Here is a 27,447-nt window from a genome sequence, read left to right as displayed (position 1 = left end):
GCCTGCCCTCTAAAGACAACGCTCTTCCTCCACACAAAACTACAAGCACCTAATAACACACACACCCTTCACTCAAAAATTTCAAAATCATCATGGCGACTCCTACACCAGCTTCGGAGTCCCCATCTGGGGAGGGGACCATAAATGTCTCCAGGTCGGACTGCCTTTCTGTCGACGACCCTAAGTGTCTTGAAACCCCCCTCACCTTTTTCTTCATTAACTTCTGCAACATTCACGGTCTAAGATCTAATTTTCAATCTGTAGAACACCTCTCCTCTTCTAAACCTCTTTTTCCTTTCCTCACTGAAACTCAGGTGTCTGAGGCAACTGACAGTAGCCCCTTTTCTGTTCCCTCCTACTTTCTCTATCCTCATCTTCGATCCAAAGCTGGATGTTGCGTTTATGTGCGCAATGACTTAACCTGCTCTCGTGCCCACGCTCTTGAATCTTCCGAGTTTTCCACCATCTGGCTATGACTACAGAGTCACTCTCAAACTAAATTTATCTGTGCTGTATACCTTTCACCTAACTCCTCTGACTATAAGAAATCCTTTGACTACTTAACTTCCAAAGTGGAGCACATTGTGACCCTCTTCCCTTTTGCAGAGATCTCCATTCTTGGAGACTTCAATGTTCACCACCAGCTTTGGCTTTCCTCTCCCTTTACTGACCATCCTAGTGAATTAGCCTTCAACTTTGCTATCCTCCACGACCTAGAGCAATTGGTGCAACACCCTAATCGTATTCCTGACCGTCTTGGAGATACGCCCAACGTTCTCGACCTTTTCCTAACCTCTAATCCTTCTGCTTATGCTGTCACCTATTACCGCCAGCAGGCGGCGAAGGTGGATTCAGACCCACACCATGACACGAATCATTTATTGTATCCGATTGAATCCTATTGGATCCGCTTGAATTCAGTCAAAACCTGAAGATATACATTAATGATCATAGACAATATTCTATATGAATAATTTGCGTAATACAGGTATGATTATGCACGTTACTTATAGGATAATATATTCTTACACAGACAGACCCAAACACGTAAACGCTTACGTGTTTGGGTCTTGGGGTAATCGTTTAGTAACGCGCACGCCCTTTCTGACAGGTGTTCTAGGTAGGTCTATCTACTTCTGTCTCTGCAGCAACACATGTCTCCCGTGCACGAGTGTCCTCAGCCAAGTGTCCCTATCGTTCTCAGTTATTGCCTGGGTTCCTATCCTGTCCATCGTTATCCATTAGCGACGGCGATAAGGCCGGCCTCATCTTAGCCTCATGTCATAACAAGCATCCTTCATCTCCTTACATCAACATTACCTCAGCACCGACCATACAAGAAATTCGTTGACTTGGGCCTCGTCTTGGTCCTCGCCCTGGTCTCCAGGTCCTTTCCTTCCTCACTGACAAACTCGCTTGCACAACAACTTCTTTCACCCCTTTGGCGGTAACACACCTTTTCTTCTCCGTTGGACTCCTCCAATCACAATCTCATATCTGTATCCTGTCCTATCGCTCCAATCCCTCCCCAGGATCCCCCTAAGCGAAGGTGCCTCTGGCGTTTTGCCTCTGCTAGTTTGGGGGACCTGAGGAGGTATCTTGCTGATTTTCCTTGGAATGACTACTGTTTCCGTGTCAGAGATCCGTCTTTGTGTGCTGAGCGCATAGCAGAGGTGATAGTGTCTGGCATGGAGGCGTACATTCCTCACTCTTTTTCTCGACCTAAACCTTCTAAACCTTGGTTTAACACAGCTTGTTCTCGTTCTATACATGATAGAGAGGTGGCCCACAAAAGGTACTTAAGCCTTCCATCACCAGAATCTCATGCACTTTATATTTCTGCCCGGAACCATGCCAAGTCTGTTCTTCAACTAGCCAAGAACTCCATCATTAATAGAAAGTGTTAAAACCTTTCAAGATCTAACTTCTCTGGTGACTTCTGGCATCTAGCCAAAAATATTTCCATTAACTTTGCTTCTTCTTTCCTTCCTTTATTTCAACCAGATGGCACCACTGCTATCACATCTATCTCTAAAGCTGAAGTCTTCGCTCAAACCTTTGCTAAAAACTCTATCTTGGACGATTCTGGGCTTGTTCCTCCCTCTCCTCCACCCTCTGACTTCTTCGCAATGATGTTTGCCATGACCTCGCTGGCCTAAACCCTCGGAAGGCTTATGGACCTGATGGGGTCCCTCCTGTTGTTCTCCGAAACTGTGCCTCCGTGCTTGCACCTTGCCTAGTGAAACTCTTTCAGCTCTGTCTGTCAACATCTACCTTTCCTTCTTGCTGGAAGTTTGCCTACATTCAACCTGTTCCTAAAAAGGGTGACCATTCTAATCCCTCAAACTACCGTCCTATTGATTTAATTTCCTGCCTATCTAAAGTTTTTGAATCTATCCTCAACAGGAAGATTCTTAAACATCTATCACTTCACAACCTTCTAACTCATCGCCAGTATGGGTTCCGTCAAGGCCGCTCTACTGGTGATCTTCTGGCTTTCCTTGCTGAGTCTTGGTCATCCTCTTTTAGAGATTTTGGTGAAACTTTTGCTGTTGCCTTGGACATATCAAAAGCTTTTGATAGAGTCTGGCACAAAGCTTTGATTTCCAAATTACCCTCCTACGGTTTCTATCCTCTCTGTAACTTCATCCCAAGTTTCCTTTCTGACCGTTCTATTGCTGCTGTGGTAGACGGTCACTGTTCTTCTCCTAAATCTATTAACAGTGGTGTTCCTCAGGGTTTTGTCCTGTCACCCACTTTCTTCTTATTATTCATTAATGATCTAAACCAAACTTCTTGTCCTATCCACTCCTACGCTGATGATACCACCCTGCACTTTTCCACGTCTTTTCATAGACGTCCAAACCTTCAGGAGGTAAACATTTCACGCAGGGAAGCCACAGAATGCTTGACTTCTGATCTTTCTAAAATTTCAGATTGGGGCAGAGCAAACTTGGTATTGTTGAATGCCTCAAAAACTCAATTCCTCCATTTATGAACTCGACACAACTTTCCAGACAACTATCCCCTCCTCTTCAATGACACTCAACTGTCCCACTCTTCTACATCCTCGGTCTGTCCTTTACTTATAATCTGAACTGGAAACTTCACATCTCATCTCTAGCTAAAACAGCTTCTATGAAGTTAGGTGTTCTGAGACGTCTCCGCCAGTTTTTCTCACCTCCCCAGCTGCTAATTCTGTACAAGGGCCTTATCCGTCCATGTATGGAGTATGCTTCACATGTCTGGGGGGGTTCCACTCACACTGCTCTTCTAGACAGGGTGGAATCAAAAACTTTTCGTCTCATCAAGTCCTCTCCTCTAACTGACTGTCTTCAGCCTCTCTCTCACCACCGCAATGTTGCATCTCTAGCTGTCTTCTACCGCTATTTTCATGCTAACTGCTCTTCTAATCTTGCTAACTGCATGCCTCCCCTCCTCCCGCGGCCTCGCTGCACAAGACTTTCTTCTTTCTCTCACCCCTATTCTGTCTACCTCTCTAACGCAAGAGTTAACCAGTATTCTCAATCATTTATCCCTTTCTCTTTTAAACTCTGGAACTCCCTGCCTGCCTCTGTATTTCTACCTTCCTATGACTTGAATTCCTTCAAGAGGGAGGTTTCAAGACACTTACTCATCAATTTTTGAATACTGCTTTAACCCTTTTATGGGACTGACATTTCAGTGGACATTTTTTTATTGGATTTTTGTTACCCCTGGTCAGTGTCCTTCCTACATAAAAAAAAAAAAAAAAATGTTACTTGTGCTTCTGCCTGGTTGTGCACTTTCCTAAAAAGCAATTTAGGTCTTATTAATTTTGATTTTATTAACTAATTTTAGGTCTTATTAATATAACATTTGAGCAGGTTCAGCCAGGGAATGAGAAGTAAATGATAGTTATCTAGTAGTATATTAATAGGATATCTAATATAAAGAACCAATAATATTTAAGCAAATACACACAGTAATCTATAGTAATTTAATGAAAACAATGCCAACAAGGTAAAATATGAGAAAATGCATAATTTACTACAAAACCCAAAATGCGAAAAAAAACCTTGCCAAACTGAACCATCCCACGAAAGTTATGAATGGAGTTTTGATGTAATGAGCCACAGTTACTTAAAACACTCAAAAAATATAACCAGCCAAAAAAAAAAAAAAATGCGAGAAAACCCTTAAATTATCACAGAATGCGAAAAATACACACATGCTAAATTGGGTGCGTCATTAATTAATAGTCTTTTCATTGGGACTGTTATCCCCCAATATTTTATAGCCCCTCCACTATCCATTGCTCAACCTCCCCCATCCCTTCCCTGCCTTGAGGAACACCTTCACTTATGGCCTGCTGTTGGTGTGCTGTTGGCCAGATTTTAACCTCGAATTACATGCACATATTTTCTGTCTCCTTGCAATAATTCTTCCTGACTTAATTTTTGTTTATTCATTATTCCTTATGTGTTTATTAATCATTTGTTATTTGTCTAATTCCTTATGTTTTAGCCTCGGTATTTAACTTAAGTATTTTTTCACTTTCTGACTCTGGCCCTTGCAATGAACGGCTTAATTGTTTATTTACTGTTCCTTACGTGTTTATTGATTATTTGTGGGCTATTTATTTGATATTCCTGATTTTTTTTTTTTTTTTTACTATGTATTTCTTTATATGATAGTTTTATCTTTTCGTGTTTTCTGGCTTAAGTTTTGTTTATTATTCCTTGTTTGTGTTATTAGGTGTGTTATTAATTATTTGTCTTATTTCTTGTAGTTTAATGGAATTTTTAGCATTTTAATGAGTTCCTCGCCAGTCATTTTATTCGAGAGAGAGAGAGAGAGAGAGAGAGAGAGAGAGAGAGAGAGAGAGAGAGAGTCTAAATGAATAATAAAAAAGTTAGTATTTTATTTATGTACAACAAGAAAAATGCATAATAATAATGATAATAGTAATAATAATAATAATAATAATAATAATAATAATAATAATAATAATAATAATAATAATAATAATAATAATATTTATATACGAGGAAAATGTGTAATAATAATAATAATAATAATAATAATAATAATAATAATAATAATAATAATAATAATAATAATAATAACTGCTTTTATCTTACTCTCACAGATAAATAGATTTATAGATAGTTTATTAACCATAAGCATTGTATACATACACACAAAATGAAATAGAACAGGTAAAAAATTTCAAAATGTAGTCAGTCACACACAGAGGACTGGTGACAAAACATACTAAAGCCCATTAAATGATTGGCTGTCTCAAGTTTCCACATCACTGGATCACTGCTCCAGAGCACTCAGGGATGGACAAGCATTTCATGGGTTGTGTGAATGGAGATGAGACGTGTAGGGGATTTATTTGTCCTGTTTTTTCTCGTCCTACTCACTCTTCCTCCCTCTTGACTCTGCTTCATCCTACTCTTTCTCTTGCTCATTTTTTCTCTTTCTCTCTCTGGACTTTTCAGACATAGCTCCTTATGATTTTTGCCAATCCAAAACCTGTTGACAGTATCCTTATCTGAGAGCCAAGCAGACATCATGCAGGATGTGGCACCATACCTATCATTGGTTGCAGAAGCGTTTCAGCAGTGGAGTGATTGATGATTGTAGGAATGTGGTGGCACTGCTATCCACCATGACATTCATCCACATAACAGAACCATCTCACATGGTGCATTCAGCCTCAGGGAGGGGAATCTCTGTAGCCTTGAGCAGTAGCCCTTGGTGAGGTTTGCTCCTAAATCAAACCTGCTTACCATCCGAGAGTACCTTGGGGAGGAATGAGAAAGCCTTTTGCTCTGAACCCATGAAAATTGTTCAACCCTATAAGGGAAAATATGAATGTTGAACAAATTGATGATAAATGGAAGGATTAATGGGCTGTGTTGGGTTACAAAGGGCTTTCTTTGAAGGGCATTTTGAATGATACCATAATTTTGCCCCTTAGCCCAAGGTTGGACACTTCTGAACTGTTCTTGCATTTTTAAGCTAAGTAATATAAAATGCTCAACTAATAAAGGAAGGATAATAAAAAGATAAAACAAATCAGGAATTATATTAATTCATAGCTTCATCATAGTTCTAAGTCATAAATACTACAAAAATTAGTCAATCTCTTCAGAAATAATTATAAGATAAGCTTTAATAATAAAAAGTATGTATAAATAGATGAAATGTTGTCAGCTTCACCAATTCTGGCTTCTTGTTATTCAGCACATGCTTGTGCTTCCTGAATACCAGTCTCATACTGGATAGAGACAGTAATGTATGGAGGTTTGATGCAATACAATTTTATATGGTAACACTAGCAACATTTTATATAAGGATAAAAACTTGCATAAACTTCCTGTTTGTGTTTTTCTACTAAGGTGCAATTGTTAGGTGAGCATTTGTACTTGCAGATGTCCTGATCTTGAGAGTAACTTCCTATCCTTTAACCATAACATACCTACTGCAGTGGCTCAGAGCCACACCATCACTTGTTGCTTGTCCATCATTAAATAATGAAGACTGTAACCTTCATGCCAGCTACACTATACGAGTATTTACAGATTAATGGTTGGATTTTCAAAAGGTCTCTGATACAAGAAAGCTTATACTGTGAAAGCTTCTAGTCAGTGTTATATCATTTGCTTCAACAGAGGAAGAATAATTCAATCTTCCTGAATATTCCAATTGTTACTGAGATTTTATAGCCATTAACTTTACCATGTAATTCTAAATTATTCTACCTAATTTCCAGGGACTTCAGCAGTGAGTAGGAGAATAAGTATTGCAATACATGAGCTTAACCAGCAAACAGGAAAGACAGTGGGAAATTAAGATATAACAGAGGTGGCCATGTATTTTGGTTTGTGTGCCATTGGGGTGAAATCAGTGAGTGAAGCACATACATTTTAATAAGATTTAAGAAGAATACTGTGAGCTTTGCAGTGTTTTCTCCTTCAGTCAGCTGCATAAAAATGACATCTGAGAAAAAATACTGATCAGTCTTTTGAAAATCCAGCTTCACCTCAGTATTACATCATTAACCTTGTGTGTAAGTTAGTGCAGTACTATACAAGTGCTAAGGTCCAGCACCAAAAACTTGTTATGCACATATTTCTGGTAGCACTTTCCACACATGTTGCTCTATAAAAGAATTAGTGTATAATTTTCAGTGATTTTGGTTGTGCTGTGTTAAAAGAAGCTAGTGTTTTACATCACAAGTTTTTTGGGCCAAGACTATTTGCATTAAGGAAGCACCATATTGCTATTTTTAAAAGTAATAAATAATGTTTTTAAAATAAATGTTGCCACATGAAATTTCTGTATTTTCTTGCACTGTACTAAAGACAGCATTGTAAACCTCAGAATATCTTAAGGCAACTGTATTAAAAGAACAAAACCCATGACCACAGTGTAATTCATAATTGCTAGTAAAGGCATAAATGAAGACACTTATCATTTACAAACCGTAATGTTTTTGACAAATTAAACTTTGCCAGAACAGACTGTCATAGAGGAGAGAATACATGTGAAATTTACAAACTACAGATCTGTGAACTAAAGCTTCATTCATTAAAGTAATCTGAGGGGAAATTGCAGATTCATCTGTAGTAGTGATATATATGCACACTTGATAACAGTTATACATATTTGATAACATGTAGAAGTGTTTTGTGGCAAAGTTAATGAAGGGTTTTAAAGCAAACTTCAGAACTGTTCTTAATTTCATAACTGAAATTAGACTGATCAGGCCTGATGTGGGAAGACTAAATAATAATATTTACAATACTCTGACAGCTAATTCAGACACACCACGCTCATACCAGCATTCCTATAACTTGTTTAATACTCATGCTTGAGCTTGTAAGATCTCTTCCATATTTCACAGAGGCAGACGGTCACATGAAAGCGGTAGAAGATAGCCAGCGGCATTGATATGTGGGAGATGATGGTCCAGGCCCAGATTCCATAGAAGTTGAGCTGTGTTGGATGGGCATCTGCTCGGGATGTCTCAAAGGTGTTGATTGCCCACATAGCAAGATTGCACACCAACAAGAAGGTAACCTGAAAGTAAAGTTGAAATTAACTACATATACTGTGTGATTGTGACTAAGTACAAAATTAGAATGTGATTCGAGAAGGATAAAAGTTTTTAATTTGTTTCAGGCAAGAGGTGTGGTTAGGAAATAGTGAGTCTATAGGCTGTAGTGAGAGATATTGAGATTGACAGTTATATGAGAGAGAGAGAGAGAGAGAGAGAGAGAGAGAGAGAGAGAGAGAGAGAGAGAGAGAGAGAGAGAGAGAGAGAGAGAGAGAGAGAGAGAGAGAGAGAGAATTTCCATGTGAGAGTGTGGTTTTTAAGTCTGCTATAGAGGACACACTTATTCATTCACTACAACCCACAGACTCGCAATATGTCCCCATAGCATAGTTACAGGCAACATCCTATCATATACGAGTCTGTGTCAATCTTTCTCTGATGTACTCCAGCCCAGAGACCCACAACAGTATTAAGAGTGGAGAGAGAGAGAAGAGAGGACACACAGAATGAATGAATAGAGATGCTGTGGTTTGTAAAAATATGGTGTAAGGTCTGTTGGCTATGGTGGGAATGGTTTTCCAATCATTCCTCTCTTGCACAACCATTTTGCTTAATAAACAGACATCTCTCTTTCATCTTCCCACTATACACTGTTATTCCACCTTACATTTATGTATTTGCATGCTTATCTTCTCAAATTGTTCCCCTTCCATTCTCTCCACATTTCCAACTCTCTCCTCCTCTCTGTGGTTGATCACTCACTCTGCTGTTCCTCCACATTCATGACTATATATGATGCACATGTGCTTTATAATCAATCAAATGTTTCATGTAGATGATGTGTTCATACACACACAGTTCCCCCCTCCTCCCTGGTTCATTCCTTGCTCTCTCTCTCTCTCTCTCTCTCTCTCTCTCTCTCTCTCTCTCTCTCTCTCTCTCTCTCTCTCTCTCTCTCTCTCTCTCTCTCTCTCTCTCTCTCTCTCTCTCTCTAGCTCGCTCTCTCTCTCTCTAGCTCTCTCTCTCTCTCTCTAGCTCGCTCTCTCTCTCTCTAGCTCGCTCTCTCTCTCTCTAGCTCGCTCTCTCTCTCTCTCTCTCTCTCTCTAGCTCGCTCTCTCTCTCTCTCGCTCTCTCTCTAGCTCGCTCTCTCTCTCTCTCTCGCTCTCTCTCTAGCTCGCTCTCTCTCTCTCTCTCGCTCTCTCTCTAGCTCGCTCTCTCTCTAGCTCGCTCTCTCTCTAGCTCGCTCTCTCTCTAGCTCGCTCTCTCTCTAGCTCGCTCTCTCTCTAGCTCGCTCTCTCTCTAGCTCGCTCTCTCTCTAGCTCGCTCTCTCTCTAGCTCGCTCTCTCTCTAGCTCGCTCTCGCTCTCTCTCTAGCTCGCTCTCTCTCTAGCTCGCTCTCGCTCTCTCTCTAGCTCGCTCTCTAGCTCTCTCTCTAGCTCTTTAGCTCTCTCTCTCTCTGTGTGTGTGTGTGTGTGTGTGTGTGTGTGTGTGTGTGTGTGTGTGTGTGTGTGTGTGTGTTTAGTGATGCAGCTGGGAAGGTCATCTTATGACAATTATTTATGGATGAAGGTAATGGATGCGTGTCTATTACTTTTTTTTTTTTGTGTGTGTGTCTGTGAGTGTGTGTGTGTGTGTGTGTATGTACATAACACACACACACACACACACACACACACACACACACACACACACACATTTAAAAAAGTAGTCGCACACACACACACACACACACACACACACACACAAACACTTAAAAAAGTAGTAATAGACATGCGCATCCATTACCTTCATTTATCAATAATTATCATAAGGCAACCTTCCCAGCCACATCAGCACACACACACACACACACACACACACACAGAAATTATATTAGAAATTATTAGAAATTAGATAAGTTACCACTCATGGGCCTACGCGATGCCATGTATATGAGCAACGTGCGTTTTTAAGCATCTGGAGCAAAGTGGTTAAAGGAAAATTTTTTGACTTGAAATGTAATTAGATTCATCAGTTTTTTTTCGGCTGACATTGCTTTTGGAAGGTGGCATTTAAAAGATATGTGAATGCTGTATCTAGATATAAACAAACATTCACAAATACTCATTCCATTATGTCTTTGTCATTAGGCCCTCAAATAAACAACAAATTAAGTGAGAGGTTACCATCTCCCTTCCAGGCTTGCGCTCCAGTTGCTCTGAGTTGTAGCAGCAGCGACGTGTGGCATCCAGGATGAAGATGGTCTGCAGGGTGGTCTGTGTCAGGGTGATGATGGCAGACAACAGCGGCAGCACCATGACAGCTCGAGCATCCTGTTGAAATTATCACATTTTTAAATGCTGAAAAGTGAAGGAAAAACCTGTCTCCATGGAATGTGAAAGTACACAAAAAACAACTCTGAAAGATTTCTTACAATAATAAGTCATCATTCACTGAATCCTTTTTTTTTTGGCCACAAGATTATCATACAAATTTTCCATAGACATCTGCAAATTTGTACCTCTAGCTGTTATTAAATATGAGATTAAGTTTGATGAATGTATTTATTTCATTATACATGAAAGTTGTTGATTGCAAAAAAATAATAATCAAAATATATTCTGACTTTTACTTTACAATGCCTTAACTGTTTGCTTTTAAAAAATTATGTAGATTTGTTTTCTCATTTTAAGACTTATAGTCTAGACAACTAACTGGACTTGAATTTTTCTGATATACAAATAAACTAACAAACAGAGCACATATCACTAACACTCATGGTGAAGTGTCCACCAATGATGGTGAAGGAGGTATAGATGTAAACTCCAGTCTGAGCAATGAGCAACAGAATGTTGTCCAGCTCGATGTCTCCATCAGGCACAAACTCCAGCTCCCGCATCTGTATCATGCCCACCACCACCGTCACCGTGGCAACACTGAAAAGTGGAATCTTATCATTCACACTGTTACAAAAAATGTACTCCCATATATATATATGGATTACTATTCCCAACATTAAAAATATTTTACCTAATCTTATTTTGATATTTTGCATCCAATTAACTACAATTTTTTTTTCCTATGACATTTTCCAACTACATTTAAACCCTTTCACTGTGAAACAAAACAATTAGCAGCATCAGAAGCAATGCATGCAGTCTTCTTTATAAGCATCTACAAGATGTAAAGTTGGCATTGAAAAAGAATACATTTTGCAATTTCTTCCCAGTTCTAAGATTGGATGTGGCTGTAGAACAAATAAAGATGTCTTGAGATAGACTGGATCATTAGGAAAAGATGTACCAAGTGGCAGTCAAAGCATTAAGACTTGCTGCTGATATTTCTAGAGCTACATTCTATTAGTGGTTGGGTCACACTTGAGACAGAAGGTCCCAGCTCCATCCTCTTAACTTGTCCTATCTCTTCTCTCTAGCTGGACTTTCCACCTGATACCACAGTAGTACATCAATGATTTCTACACTTGTCTTTACTTCCTTTACCTTTACAGATCTGAATAATTTCCAGTTGCTCTTATATTTTTTTACATTTTCTCATGTTCATGCACCCTGGCACATCAATCATGCCATATATGTCACCTTCACTCCATAAAGAGGATCTTGCTGCTCACCCATATACAGAGAGTTCTATGATGTTGGCTTCCATGATGGCTAAAGACTTGTAGGCTTCATTATTGATGAGGACAAAGAAGAGAATAAGGGAAATGATGGTCAGTACAAGGATGAGGATACCCATGAAGAGTCCACGATTGGCATGGGCGCAGTCAACCGAATAGTGGTGGCGGACCCTTCGGGCAAGGTACGTCGAAATGTCAGAGTCTCCATCACGGGTGACCTCTGGCTTGTTTATGTTGTTCCACACAACGTAGAGCACACCTGAAGAGATGCCACAAGGGAAGTCATGAAGTCTGAGTAAGTACACTGAATTCCTCCAGATACAGTTTTCACAATGTATTGCCACAAGTATTGAATACAGTTTAGAACACAAACCAGCACAGAGCAGAGAATACTCGATTGTGCACGGGAAGAGGAATGGGGATGCCTTGTCAACCAGTTCTCCCATGAGCTCTGAGCGGCTGCATTCGTAGATGCTGAACACTTGTCCGTGGTCACTCTGGTGGTGTGCCGGGGCATGGGTGATGTTAGGTTCCTAATGGAAGGACAAAGACATCTGGTTACTCAGTGACCATTATGCTAACAGGATGCATGATTGACTCAAATGTTCCCTTTCAGGTTGTTCAATAAAAGCATGTCTACAGAACCCTAAGATGATAACAAAACATGAAGAACTTGTATGGTACTGTTGGCCAATGGTCCTCTGTTAAACAATTCTTATCCAACAATGAATCAGAACCTGAAGAGATAAAGTGATGTACAAAAATAATACACTACAATTCAGTAATGTTCCTTTTGTTATCTTTGCATGGATGCATGATTTATCTTTCTTGAAAGGTAGCAATAAACTGACTTCACAACCTTAAAAATATCTTTACTTGGAAGATAGCTGCAATTTTCTCAGAATGTAGCAATAAACTGATTTGACAACCTTAACAATACATACTCATGAACTACTGTGTTAATACATCCCTCACTTGTATTTGGAATCACAGACTCACCTTGTGGTGAGAAGCATTTGATGGTGTCCCATGGTCGCCCCGCTCCACCAGATGAGGGACATGGACATCCTCATTATCATGCTCCACAGCATGGTCATGGCCACCCAACACGGCCGAGTCACCATGAGCACCCGTCGACAGGTTGGTCCCACGAACTAATAAAAAAACAAACGTAAGATGAAGATCCATCCTGATGTGATCTTTTGGGGGAGATAATTAAAGGCACTATAGAAATAAGGAGCTTCAAGTGTTAGAAGGGCCAAATATTAGCAAGATTCAGGTGTTTGCATTTTCATTCTGTGGAAACAAATCAAACAAATTGTATGATTAGCTAACTTGGTGAATAATAACTAAAACTCAAAATAAGTGTACTTTAAAAAGATATGACTTCCATAAATAAAAGTACCATGCTTCCTCAGTCTGTCCCCTTACAAACCCAAAAAGCAACACTACAAACCACTGAAGCCTGACACTCAGCTGACCTGCCACTGAATAAGCCAAGAGCACCACCACAGCAGCAGTCCCATCCACACTAGTCACAAACAGAGCTGTCAACCCCAGACTACACTTGACTACAGGCATCTTGAGGGTCAAACATTTGCTTTATTTTGGAAATCTGGCATGAAATGGTGAACAGTAAAACCTGTTTCCTTTATTTATATAGTACTGATGTTTTGTTTATTCTGGTATTTGAGGCAAAGTTCTCTTGTTTTTGCTTTTCATCCCTTTCAGTTCCATGATACTTAACCTCAGCAGTTGATGCTTTGCATCATAATAAGACACATTATTTATTTGAACCACAGTGTAAAACAATAGACACTGGTGAGTCAAGGCAATTGTATAATTCATTATCACAAATGTCCTCTACTTCTTGATTATTTGTGTGACATTTGTAAGGAAATTGTTGTGTCATTGTTCTAGATTCCTGGCTAGAGATCATGCTTAACCAACCTAAAAACAGAGGCAGCTGGCTTGATCTATTCCAGTCTGGTATGGGAAGTTTCACCATGTGAATGGCACCTCCCTGATGTATGTCAATGTTGTGATATCTGAATTGGTTCTGGTTCTTTTGTTTAATCTCTTCACATTCATCCATCATTTGTCAGTGATGTCAACTTGCAAAGAATCAGGCAGCAACTCATGAGTGCCTGCTTCTATTATGTTTGTAGGGCCCCTGCCAGGGATGCCACAGGCATCAGCAAGCATTTCAAATGGAAAGGCTGAGCTGACTCTTCTTCAGGCATTAGGTATGCTTGATGCAGGAACTTGAGACAACTGTATACTTGTGTGTAGTAGGCTACAGCTAATTCAGTGTGTTCAAGATTTATGGATAATAGACCTACAGGGTCATCAGATAAAGGTGTTTTCTTGTAAGTTATGTAAAAATTTAGATAATTTTGTCCAGTATGCATGTGTGGCTGTTTTTGTTGTGGGGAGACAGTGTGAATTACTATTAAAAAGGAAGCATTTTTGGAGTGATCAAGTATGTTAATGAATCTTAATGAATTATTATCATGGCAAAATAAAATTTACACCATTATATATTAATGTAGCATTTAATAATTACTACAGAGATTAGTAAATTTACCTTGATTTTATCACTGAAATTAGTATTACCAAAAACAAACAAAGCATAAAAGGACAGATGTTGACATCAGTCATTTGATTTTATAGCAGGACACATACTGTAAATTATGAACCACAAATCTATTAAGGTTTCCAAGCCAGTTCTACATCAGCATCTAGTAGTTAAGTCAACCCTTCAACCACAAGACAAGGTTCCATTCAGATAATGTCACTTATATCACATACAGCAGCATTCTGTGTGGTTAGATTGTTTGGACTGGTTCACTCCTGAGTCGCACTCTCTTGTAAAGCATCACATAAAACATTGAGAATCTGATATGAAGGTGGGATACATTTTTCACCATGAGAGTTACCCATGCCAAGGACTGAACCCCTGACATGGAGTATACAGCACAGTGCCTTAGATGTTGAGACCATAAACAACTGTTAGGTCCTTAGACAATTTTCAGGGTCTTCATATGTACTTAACTTACTTTACTTATGATATCAAAATAACTAATGTGGTTACTTATGGCATGCAAAGCAAACTCACATTTTCCAAGCAAACCATTCTGCCCCATCTTAAAATACCCATCATACATCACAATGTACCCATGATGTAAGTCATTAATGTTTAAATAATGCAAAACTGTAACAATATACACAGTGGATTAGGAATGTGTTCATACAGTCTGATTATTTCTTTAATCTGTGAAGTGTATGTATAAGACACCTTAACACTTTCCCTGTGCCAAATGTATACAGCCTTAACTTCAGGAAACTGGCAGCTGGAAATGGTTTAGTCTGACTTAACATCCCTGCCCTGCCTTCATCCATCCTCTTCCATGCAGTCATTCCCCACAACAAAATGAGACTTCCAGTGTGAGTGTGATGCAGTTCCCTCTGTGCTACCTTACCCCACCACTTCCAAGTGTAGCACTACACAGTCCTTCATTACAGTTTCTCAGTAAAATGTAAAGCACAGTGAGGCCTGTAAATACAGGATGAGAATCCATTAAGCAGAATTCCAAAATCTAGATCCCTCCAAAATCTGAAGGTTTTAAAGTACTGACCTTATCCATAATTCATTAAGATTTTCACATCAATAGGACACAAAAGTTGCAGTAATATTATCAAAAGAATGACCGTATAATACAGTGGTCTCGTGAGCTTTGCATCACATCAATCTCTGCAATCCATTAGTTCTGTGGTGAACCAAGAATTCCCATCCTTAACAGCTCATCTAGATCATCAGTCAAGATGCTCATAATTCTCTGCAGCATCCTTATCCTGAGCCTCATAGATGCAACACAGATGAACACTCACAGGAGTTGTTAGCATTCATCTTTCTACCTTCTACTATCCTCACACATTTCATTACTTTACTCTTACTTTTGCTCACTTTACTCCTTTTACCCATCCTTCTATACCACTCCATTAGCAGTCTCAGTCTCAGATACTATGAAACTCAAATCTTTTGCAAGTGTGAGGGTTGTCACCAGATGACCGTGATGTAATGGTTAGCTTGTCTGCCTAGCAAATGAAAAGGCAATGTCTGCCTTTTCTAATGAAACCCCTGCTCAACATGGCACAGAGAGTGGGATCCAGGGAGCAGTTCACATTCTCCAGACTGGCTCCAGACTGACTCCAGGACTCCAGACTGGGGGGAGATGTGAGTTGTCACCAGGCAACAGTGATGTAGCAGTTAGCATGTCTGCCTGACAAGTGGAAGGTCCCCAGATTCAATCCCTGGCTGGTGTCTGCCTTTTCTGGTGAACACCCTATTCTAACAGCAAGTAATGGAACTTAGGCACTGCTGTATTTAAAAATCTAGAACACTTCTGATTGGACAAGGGATTATCACCCTGTATGTATTCAGGATTGTATTTGGTTACAGTTATCACTACACCACAGGTGTGCCTATCAAAACTTATGTATCAAGTAAGCACATGTTTACAATAACTGTAAAAAATCCTACTCAGGCCCTCAAGACATGATGACCAAAACAACCATAAAAACAGCACCAGGAGTTGGCACAAAACTCTATGAAATGACAAAACATTCAGCACATCACCCACAGACTCACAAGACCCAATTTTCTCCCTCCTTTACTAAAAGGAAACAAGAGGGGAGGCTTATAGGTGCCAACATTTTCTTCCAAAAGCAGACTGATCTATGAAAAATAAATCAAAATAAATAGACAAATAAATAAACTGCCTGGCACACTGTACCTAAAATGATAGTTAAGTACAATGCAAGGAAGAGCAGCAACCTTCACAGCTGATGACAAAACATCAACATCTAATATTACTTTCACTGCATTATATTTTCGTGAAAAATGTTAAGTAATAGGTTTCTTTAAAAATCCATGATATATATTTTAATGGAATTAAATTCACGTGCACTTTATTGAATTAAATTTTAAGATAAGTACACAAACTATTATTTCCAAGCAAAGCAATGAGTAAAATTTTTCTTTTAACATCATGATTTATAGTAATTAAATTTTTGACATTAAAAAATTTATTTTATTAAAAATGTTCAGGAGTGAGGATACTTATATATATACACGTGTATATTTACACACACACACATCATAGAGAGAAAAAGAGAGAGAGATTACTCACATAGGGACCAAAGTACCCCCACACACACACACACACACACACACACACACACACACACACACACACACACACACACACACACACACTCAGCTCACAACCAAGAAGGCCTGGTTTTGAATACCGGGTGCGCCGAGGCAAATGGGTGAGCCTCTTAATGTGTAGCTCCTGTTCACCTAGCAGCAAGTAGGTACGGGATGTAACCCGAGGGGTTATGACCTCACTGTCCTGGTGTGTAGTGTGTAAGTGGTCTCAGTCCTACCCAAAGATCAGTCACTGTGAGCTCTGAGCTCTTTCCATAGGGGAATGGCAGGCTGGGTGTGAATCACACACACACACACACACACACACACACACACACACACACACACACACACACACACACACACAAAACAACAGACTCATGCATAAAATCTTATCCACCACAACAACCCAAAAAGGAGACAATTGAAAAAAAAAGCAGGAAAATTTTTTAGTGAGAGTGGATTGAAGAACAATTTGGTCAGGTTTTTTGTCATCTGATAAGAAGGAAAGTCCACTGGTAAAAGGAACAAAGACGGCATTCATATTTTCCTGTTCTTTTTTCATTTCCAGCATCTGATATTCAGCCCAAAACACAGGCAGCACCTTCACCTCATAACTCATGATATGATACAGCTTACCTTCATTCAAGATCTGAGCCCACAGATTGCCTGCAATGTAAGACTAGCATTGTTATTGTGCTCCACCTGACACGCCAACTCAGCTCACCTCTGTGCAGTAAGCTGAACTGGCTGGGTGAAGCTCTCAAAGAATATCTACAGAAATACACACACACACACACACACACACACACACACACACACACACAGATGAAAAGAAACTGACTACTTTATACAAGCTGAAGAATTGACTTGGAAAATAAATATGAAGAAGCCATCATTACAAAAGATAAAAAGGAAAGCTGGATATGTGAAAGGACACAAGAAAAAGATGAGAAGTGGAGATAATTGAATAACAAATCAATGCAGCTTCCCTCATAAAAATATAGATAACTGGAATAGACTAAAGGTGATGGAGGCTGGGAGTTGTTTGTACTCACTCACTCACACACACACACACACACACACACAATCATCAGGAAGATGATTATATCACTGATTAGACCTAGACTGGAATATGCAGAGGTAGTGTGGTCACCCTACAAGAAAAAAGGATATAAGGAAGTTGGAGAGAGTTCAGAGAGCAGCAACAAAGATGGTACCAAATATCAGGGGACATATGAAGAGAAATTGGAAAGGTTACATCTACCCATGTCAGAAAAAAAGAATAGAAAGGGGAGACCTGTTATATAAAGCACATGAGGGAGTGGAGAAGGTGGACTGGAGTGACTTGATGGTTTGGGATACATGTGATACTAGAGGACATGGAAAGAGGCTGAAGAAGAGTGCTTGTAGAAGAGATGTCAAAAAGTATAGTTTCCCATGTAGAAGTATTGGTGTATGGAGTAGTCTGGATGAGGAAATAATAAATGCAAAAAGGCTAAGTTAGATATTAAAAGATATGGAGTTGGGACAGCATGAACATAGCTTTTTTCCCATAAAGCACAACTAGGTAAATACACAAAGAAAAACAGTCTCTACCAAAGAAATGCATAAGTTTGGAGTGAACTAAATGAGCAGGTATTATCAGGAAAGAATGTGCACCATAAATAAGAAAATATGAGCTACATTTAGTGTAGCTCAGGTTTTGTACAATAGATAGGTAAAAACTACAAAAATAAAACACACACACACACACACACACACACACACACACACACACACACAACATAGTCCTATTGTGCATTTGGTCATGATATTCATTCATTCATTTAGAGAAAGAGGAGAAAATGACAGGTTCCCAAGAGCCAAAGTGCTCCCAAGGGAAGCATTTCTATGCCCTCCTCTGCCATACACAGCATTTAGAATTTCCAGCATCATGTCCTATCTGCTTTAATTTTTAAGAATGGGAAATTCTTAAATATTCTGATATGTTTTCAGGTTCAAGAGCTTGCAACTTAATTAATTTTATTTAATTTTAGATTTGTTCTAATACAAATAAGAATGGAATTAGATATTCCATATTTGTTATCTGTTTCTTCTAATATGCTCTAAACTTTAAATGTGAACAACACAGGACTTAAAATTAAAGCACCAGGAGACATTTCTTGATTCTGGTTATCCTAAATTATTTCCAGTGTACAAGGTGAGAGTTATGGCTCACCTCCATGGTGTTCCCCGTGGAAATAAAGATTGATGATTTCGTGTTTGGTCTCTTGAACGAGTACATTGAGCCAGATGCAGAGATTGGTTCCTATCATGTGCATCAGCCCAAACCTGGCAATAATACGATGACGACTGATGGCAACCTGAGGATGGGAAGTACATGTGAGAGGATTGCAGCTACAGACAAAACACTGTCACTATGCACTGTCCTTACTTGCTCACCAGACCATGGAAAACCATCATGATTCATGGCCCTGCTGATGCAATACATAATTTCTAAGGGACAACACTTGTCCTTTGATCACAGTATGTGAAATGACAAGAAAATGAATATTTCTTGGTCTCATAAATACATTATATTCTATATTTTATTCTTCAAAATACATTCCTACAGGAACTTGAATGTCATTCTGCTGTGCTTACTACTTGCTGACTGGTTGTTTGCCTTTTGGGCCTGGAAAGGCAAACGCTAACCAGGGAGCATATGCTTCTGTATGCCTTGTGAGCAAAGCGTTTGACTTGTCGGTGACACTACTGAAAATGCCTTATACATCATAAATTATACATCTTGATAGCAGGAAATCACTCTGTTTATGAATGGCTGTACCCATAGTAGATCAACATCCTTGCCAAGTAGGAACCCAAGAAACGGTGCTGCGCACACACACACACACACACACACACACACACCCTGTTATTTTCACATTGTGTAGCTACTTACCCTTGAGTTAAGGAAGATGAAATACATTTGAATGAAGGTAAAGAGCATCCTGGCTGCTGGAGAGATCACCAAGAGGATATCAGCACAACTGTCACCTCCTTGTAGCTCAAAGTATTGTCCAACTTCCAGCCCACTGTAGATCATGCTGCCAATGCCAAACACTGCCAAAGGAAGGGACTACAATAATATCTCATAAACTGTGTATGAAAACACACACAATACCTGAGAAGACACAAGGAAAGCTGAAGAAAAAAAATATAAAGTTGTATTGTAAAATGGTTTTGGTTCTTGTGTATTTGCTGAAGAGATCACAAGTTGTCTGTTATGTTACAAGTGCACCAAACAAGTGATTCATTAATGTTCAAATATTAATTTTGATAATTTACTTGATAGTTAAATACATGGTAATCAACAAAGGATAAATATGGCAGATGTGAAATCATTAATGCATTTACCAAGTTACAACTTGCAGTTGAAATCCACATCAACAGAAGGAACAAGGAGAAGCAAGGATCTCAAGTAATGTCATGACAGGACATGAAGCTCTGAGCCAAAAAAGGACAGGCCAAGAGGAACCTCATGGTCCAGTCTGTTAAGGCATGTCCTTCCAGCTCATCAGATCTGGGTTTGAATCCCAGTCACATGCACCTCCTTATTCATAATAGATCAATTTCTCACTGTTTCGTAAGGGAGAATCCTTTTCTTTATTTAGCTGTGACACCTCACTTGCCATTTCCTTTGCACAAGTTGATTCACAACATGTGGCCACCATCATGACTGACACATGAAGACAAAACAGCACCAATGGAATACTCACACACAGCTCCCATCTTGAGATACATGGAGCCGTGATTACTGGACTCGGTCAGTCCATACTTGGGTGGCTTGAAGGTCATGGTGTTGATGGAGGCTCGGTCACTTTCCTTGTCAGCATCATTGCCACTAAAACGTGACTCTTTGCTGTGCAGTCGTCCTGTGTTGTGCCAGAGGAAAATGTAATAAAGAAAGGACAAAGTGAACGATGTGTTTATCATATTTATTAATATCTGATGCCTGTCCCTTAGAATTTCCACACGAGATGGTTATTCCTGTCTTTGAATTCCTTCCTTTCATGCTCTCTGAAAGAGTCTGCAAAGGTTAAATTATTTTAAAGTATACAGGGTGAGAGAGAGAGAGAGAGAGAGAGAGAGAGAGAGAGAGAGAGAGAGAGAGAGAGAGAGAGAGAGAGAGAGAGAGAGAGAGAGAGAGAGAGAGAGAGAGAGAGAGAGAGAGAGAGAGAGAGAGAGAGAGAGAGAGAGAGAGAGAGAGAGAGAGAGAGAGAGAGAGAGAGAGAGAGAGAGAGAGAGAGAGAGAGAGAGAGAGAGAGAGAGAGAGAGAGAGAGAGAGAGAGAGAGAGAGAGAGAGAGAGAGAGAGAGAGAGAGAGTTTTGGGTTGTGGCAGCCTTCCTGGCAGCCACAACCTGGTCACTACCCCAGCTGGAATCTCTCCTCGTGGCAGGGCAGACACTAATGCGTCTTGCCTCACCACCACACCTCATTCCCAAGCCAACGCGAGGAGGCAAGGGAACAGACGCCGCAGCTGTCACCTGACCGTGGTCTCCGCACCAACATAGGTGACCTTAGCCACAATTTCGTGCTGAGACATAGTGCTGACATTGTCGCAGTAACAGAAACGTGGCTGAGTGACGAGGTGGAGCCGACGTTCAGCAAAATATCAGGCTACTCCCTGTTGGTGAGGATGGACCGAAAAATAGAGCAGGCGGAGGTGTTGCTGCCTATTTTAAGGACGGCCTCCAAACACAGGAACTTGAGGTAGCCGTGCCACACCTGATGGAGGCACTGTTCTTCAGGGTGGTACTTGCAGACAACAGTGGGCTTCTCTGTGTTATGTACCGCCCCCTGAGACAAGGACGAGCCCTGCTAGACTTCCTGACGGAGGAACTTGACACCCTGCTCCAGCGTCACAAGTGTTCCCATGTGATGATAGTGGGGGACCTGAACTTCCACATGGAGGAGGATGCCTTCAGTAATCTCCTGACTGTTCAGGCCCTAACCAACCATGTCACCTTCCCTACACACGAGCGGGGAGGGCTGCTGGATCCTGTGGTGGTAGACCTACCTGAAGCCAGCATCAGCTGCCAGCAGCTAGGACCAGTGGGCAGCTCAGACCACTTTGCTCTGCTGTCTCAAGTCAAGCTGCAAACGGCGAGGGAAGACGCTATCCCACGTACTGTCTGGCTTTGGAACAGGGCGGACTGGCCATCCATGAAGCAAGACATGGAGAACACGGACTGGGAGTCCCTTCTAATGGGAGATGCTGAGACCAAGGCATGCACCCTCACCACCAGGCTCCTTGCCCTCCAACAGCAGCATGTGCCCAGCTGAGTATATCTCTCCAGGCCTGGTGATCCCGCCTGGTTTGGTTTTCGCTGCAGAGCATCTGCCGAGGCCAAGCATGCTGCCTGGGTGAGGTACAAGCGACACCCATCACGCAGGAACAAGACGCTGCACTGGGAGGTGTGTAAGAGAATGACATCTATCTGCAGATGGGCGAGGAATCAGCTAAGGGAGGACAGAAGGCGAAAGCTCAGTGGCCCAGGTGTTGGCAACAAGACCTGGTGGAATCAGGTGAAGGAGCAGCAAGGAGCATGTCACCGCGAGACTCTTCCTCCACTCACCAGACCTGACTGATCCACTGCCATGAGCAGTGCAGACAAGGCCACACTCCTTGCCGAGCTTTTCGCCAACAAGATGAAGGTTGACAACTCGGCGTGACCTGTACCACAGCTGGCCCTGGAAACTGATTGCACTGTCACCACTGTCTTGGTGACGGCAGAGCAGGTTGAGCGGCTACTCGGTGCGGTGGATGTGGGTAAAGCCACAGGCCCGGATGACGTCAGCCCACGGCTCCTCAAGCACTGCGCTAGAGAGCTGTCAGCTTCTCTCACCACCGTCTTCACATCTTGCCTGAGGGAGAAGAAGTGGCCCTCAGTATGGAAGGAAGCGCGTGTGGTCCCGGTCCATAAGAAAAACTCAAGGTCTGAGCCCAACAACTACAGACCCATCTCCCTGCTCTCAGTGGTGGGCAAGTTGCTGGAGCAAATAGTGGCTGCTGCCATCTGCCAACACCTGAGCGAGAACCACCTCCTCTCAGACAGGCAGTTTGGCTTCAGGCCTGGCAGATCCACTGCAGATCTCCTCCTCATCCTCTCCAAGGACTGGCAAGACGCCCTGGAAGAAGGCCTGGACACCCTTGTGGTGTCCCTGGACATTGCTGGGGCTTTTAACAGGGTCTGGCATGCGGGGCTCATTGAAAAACTTCGCGCCAAGGGTGTCCAAGGTGACCTGTTAATGCTGCTAGAAGATTACCTCCAGGGTAGGACCCTTCAGGTAGTAGTCAATGGGCAGTCATCAAGGCCTTCACCTGTCCAGGCCTCAGTTCCACAGGGCTCTGTCCTGGGCCCAGTCCTATGGAACATATACATCGACGACCTCCTCCGGCAGCTGTCATCTGTGGCAGCATACGCCGATGACTGCACACTCTCCTGCTCCTACTGCCGCCTCGACAGTCAGCGTGCCGTCACTGAGCTGAACAGGCAGCTCAGACTGGTGGAGCAGTGGGGAAAGATGTGGCAGTTAACTTTGCTCCTGAAACGACGCAGGCAATGGTCATCTCACGGTCCCCAGGTGCCTCACACGCAGTCTCAGGACAGCTGTGTTTTGGAGGTAAGAGCCTGCCACTTCAGGATTACATCAAGATCCTGGGCGTGTCTGTGGACCGCGGCCTATGCTTCGATCACCACATCACTGTCTTCGCCCGCCAAACCTCTCTCCGAGTCTCTGCCCTGTGCAGAACACCCTCGACCCACAGGGCATGCTTACGCTATACAGGGCACAGATACGCCCATGTATGGAGTACGGTGCCCTGTCCTGGATGTTGAGTGCCACCACCCACATGCAGAGACTGGATGCTGTGCGGCGGCGAGCCCTGCGCTTGGTGGCCACCGATGAGGACCAACAGCACCCACCACCAGTAACGTCACTGGAGCACCGCCGGGACGTGTCGGCACTAGTGGTGTGCCACAAAACTCAGGTGCAGAGGGTCCCTCACCTTGACCCACTGAGGCTTCTGCCACACACAGTGCAGAGGTGCACCAGAGCTGCAGCCAGTAGCGACGAGCTAGTGAAGGTGCCTCGATCTTGCTCTAGCCAACACCAGCGTACCTACACAGCCAGGACTTCGCGGCTGTGGAACATGTTCACGGTGGCCACGCCCCAAGTGCAGGACATGTCCATGCACCAGATGAAGCTGGCAACCCACAGCTGGCATAGCACGCACCTGTCCCCACTGGCGCTTTAAATTTTTGTTATTTTATTGTATTATTGTATTAGCATTATTATCTTTATGTTAAGTATGTATAGTGTTATTCCTGTAAATAATATTATCATAGGCTTTTTAAATAATTCCATACTCAGCGTGGAATTTTAAGCCTTTCTGTAAATATTTGTTTAGAAAAAAGAGAGAGAGAGAGAGAGAGAGAGAGAGAGAGAGAGAGAGAGAGAGAGAGAGAGAGAGAGAGAGAGAGAGAGAGAGAGAGAGAGAGAGAGAGAGAGAGAGATGGGGGGGAGAGATGGAAGGAGAGAGGGGGGAGAGAGAGAGAGGGGGAGAGAGAGAGAGAGAGAGAGAGAGAGAGAGAGAGAGAGAGAGAGAGAGAGAGAGAGAGAGAGAGAGAGAGAGAGAGAGAGAGAGAGAGAGAGAGAGAGAGAGAGAGAGAGAGAGTGAATACTGTATATTATTTCAAATACAAGGCTGTTGATGAGAACAGATGAAGCAACAGGTACAAATTATTAAATCCACAGAAGAATGAAGAAGTTCTCTTTTTCCAAATAAAAGTACAGCTACTAGGCAGGGAGTTGGATGCAGGAACAAAGTGCATCAGTTGATTTACAGCTAGGCTGGACAAAACTAGATATGAAGACAAAATAACACAAGTTCAGCACAATGTAATCTATGATATGTCTCAGTAAATATAGCCACACAAATCTAAATGTACATAGAAAAAAAAAGTCCCATGATCAAAACTAAATGAAGTTTTGATTCATTTGAACTTGCAAGGCAAGTGCACTGCAAGACATGTACACTCTGGCTCTCTCTAGTGTAGCTTGTAGACTATTGCTACTGTTTAGTCATGCATTCTTTCAATTCCATTCCTCATGCCTTGCTTTGAAACCCACAAGGTGTGTGCTGACTTGCCCAGCCACCTGCCATGCAGTGTCACTTGCCGTGTTAATTGTTCCACTTTACTCATGCACTTGTTGTTTAGGAGCGTAAGATAATTTTTATTTGCTATATGTGCATACATTATTTAAATAGGAGGTAAAAATAACTAGTCCGTGAAGAAGATTAATGTAGTCAAAATTAAGGACAGCATCATTCCAATAGAAAGAGAACAGTTAAGTTATTTTCTTAATTATCAAAGACTGATTGGCAATTATTTGTATATGAAACCAAATTGCACAATGGCCTATAACTGGCTTAGTGGTGTGGTTAGTAGCTGGCATGTTTAGCTCACATCTAAAAGGTTCTGGGTTTGAATCCCCAGCCAGGAAGAGAGAAATTAATTTTGTCAGTTTTCACCCTGTTCATCTACCAAAGAAATACTAAATTTAAGCTAAGGAGTTGTGGGGTTGCAATCCAAAATCTCTGCCCAGGTAGCCAAAGCCAGCATGTCATGATGTGTGACTGATTCCTTTCCTCATCCTCCCTAACCAATGGGGTAGATTTCTGCCCTGCACCAGGATCATAACCTTATGATGATGATGATGGTGATGGTGATGGTGATGGCTTCCACTCAGCAAAGTCAATTTGCATCCATATATATCCTGTTTGAAATGGAATAAGGGACTAGAAGAAAAATCTTAAATGTGTATTACATTACTATCATAAAGAGATGCTCAGAGAGCAACTTTCAGTAGTTGCTGAAATACTTCAGCAATTCCTATACCGTACTTCCATTACATATCTTTCTAACTGTTTACTCGATACTCATGAAAAATCTGTGCAGGTGTTATATCATTATGACACACATATACACACACACTACCCAGAACCATAGCTTTGTTGCAACACACCCACATTGCAGTGTTATTTAGTTATGAAAGCATTGCAACATGAAGCACTGGGGTACCTGTCCCCTCGTTGGTGTTGGAGCTGTTCCTGCGGCGAATGAACGCCAAGTTTAAATCAGGTATGGGCACGTAGTTTCCTGCAACACATTGTAATGCAAAGTGTGAGTTCCTGTCATAGACTACTGTACTCACTCACTCTTAAGGGTTGTTAAGGGTTATGTCTTTCTAGGAATTGGTGTCCTCAGCAGGGTTACAATCTATGCAGAATAATTTTTTTGTGGTGTGTACTTGTGCAGTTTATTCTTCATTGATAATATGTACAGCTTTCTCTTCTATCTGTGCAACATATTTATCAAAATTCTACCTCATTCCTCTAAGACATTTGCTCTACAAGAAGGGAAGCATGCAGGTATGGAGACTCACTATATATTGGGTATTTCACCAGGCACCAAGCTACCCTATACCCAAATACTTCATTATTACCTCAGTGGAAAAAAAAAAACATCCACAAAGAAACTGCCTTCATTAATCCAGTTGTTCCCCAAATAGCATAAAAGACTCCCAAAAAGTGCACAGTATGTCAGTATGCACTTGTTGTCTAAATTATTGTTCTGGTGAAGGAATGCAAAATGTACAGTTGAATAAAACACTTCTCTACTGAAAACAAAATCCAGGAAGCACCACCTTCAAAAATCACCCATCCCTAAGAAAATTGACATTGCAAGAATTCAAGGAAATACACACACCCAATAGAAAACTGCAATGAAAGCATGACTACCACAAAGACATTAAAAACTACTATTGCACATGAAGCACATTACCAAATAGTAGATTTAAGGCCAGTTTCTGAGAGAGAGAGAGAGAGAGAGAGAGAGAGAGAGAGAGAGAGAGAGAGAGAGAGAGAGAGAGAGAGAGAGAGAGAGAGAGAGAGAGAGAGAGAGAGAGAGAGAGAAATGGATAACATGGATCTTCTGGTATGAAGTGAGTAAGTAGTTCTTGGCTTTAAGTGCAAGAATCCTAACAATGCATGACTTTTAGTGAAGACTAAGTGCAAAGATGCAGCAATTCATTTAACTTATAAGAGTTTAAGGTGATGCACTATTAAACTACATCTGATGAGAGAGAGAGAGAGAGAGAGAGAGAGAGAGAGAGAGAGAGAGAGAGAGAGAGAGAGAGAGAGAGAGAGAGAGAGAGAGAGAGAGAGAGAGAGAGAGAGAGAGAGAGAGAGAGAGAGAGAGAGTCTATTGCATACACTTAAAATAGAAAATGTGTGGAATCTTTACTGCCATCTGCCTACAGGACAACAACACCCAACACTCATGGTGGGCTGCAGTGACTCACGTAGTGTCTGGAACTTGGACTTGATTTGGCTGGTGGGAATGTTGATGGTCTGCAGAAGGAAGAGGTATGCATACACCAGGAACACTATGGATCCGATGTATAAGTAGAGGTAAAATCCCTGCCAAATGAAAGCATTTACATTAGTTACAAGTCTTTA

The 27,447-nt window shown here is 41.3% G+C and overlaps 1 protein-coding gene across 9 annotated transcripts in view; it reads right to left on the bottom strand.

Annotated features, from left to right (window-relative positions):
• Positions 1 to 6,064: 6,064 nt before the first annotated feature.
• LOC135101318 (proton channel OtopLc-like) overlaps positions 6,065 to 27,447 on the bottom strand; it is a 70,996-nt gene continuing 49,613 nt past the window's right edge. For 7 of the 9 annotated variants that reach the window (XM_064005134.1, XM_064005131.1, XM_064005136.1 and 4 more), the window contains 12 exons: positions 27,291 to 27,408; positions 26,009 to 26,086; positions 20,639 to 20,794; positions 19,822 to 19,982; positions 19,099 to 19,243; positions 17,517 to 17,546; positions 12,665 to 12,819; positions 12,039 to 12,198; positions 11,660 to 11,924; positions 10,805 to 10,967; positions 10,218 to 10,364; positions 6,065 to 8,076 (listed from right to left, as the gene is read on the bottom strand). In XM_064005134.1, the coding sequence (XP_063861204.1) occupies positions 7,855 to 8,076; positions 10,218 to 10,364; positions 10,805 to 10,967; positions 11,660 to 11,924; positions 12,039 to 12,198; positions 12,665 to 12,819; positions 17,517 to 17,546; positions 19,099 to 19,243; positions 19,822 to 19,982; positions 20,639 to 20,794; positions 26,009 to 26,086; positions 27,291 to 27,408 (1,800 nt within the window). In that variant the 3' untranslated portion in view covers positions 6,065 to 7,854. The remainder of the gene's footprint in view (positions 8,077 to 10,217; positions 10,365 to 10,804; positions 10,968 to 11,659; positions 11,925 to 12,038; positions 12,199 to 12,664; positions 12,820 to 17,516; positions 17,547 to 19,098; positions 19,244 to 19,821; positions 19,983 to 20,638; positions 20,795 to 26,008; positions 26,087 to 27,290; positions 27,409 to 27,447) is intronic. The other 2 variants (XM_064005132.1, XM_064005133.1) reach the window with 2 other exon arrangements.

The sequence above is a fragment of the Scylla paramamosain genome, chromosome 6, assembly GCF_035594125.1.
Source record: "Scylla paramamosain isolate STU-SP2022 chromosome 6, ASM3559412v1, whole genome shotgun sequence".
NCBI classification, from domain to species: Eukaryota; Metazoa; Arthropoda; class Malacostraca; order Decapoda; family Portunidae; genus Scylla; species Scylla paramamosain.
This window is presented reverse-complemented; position numbering and strand designations above follow the sequence as displayed.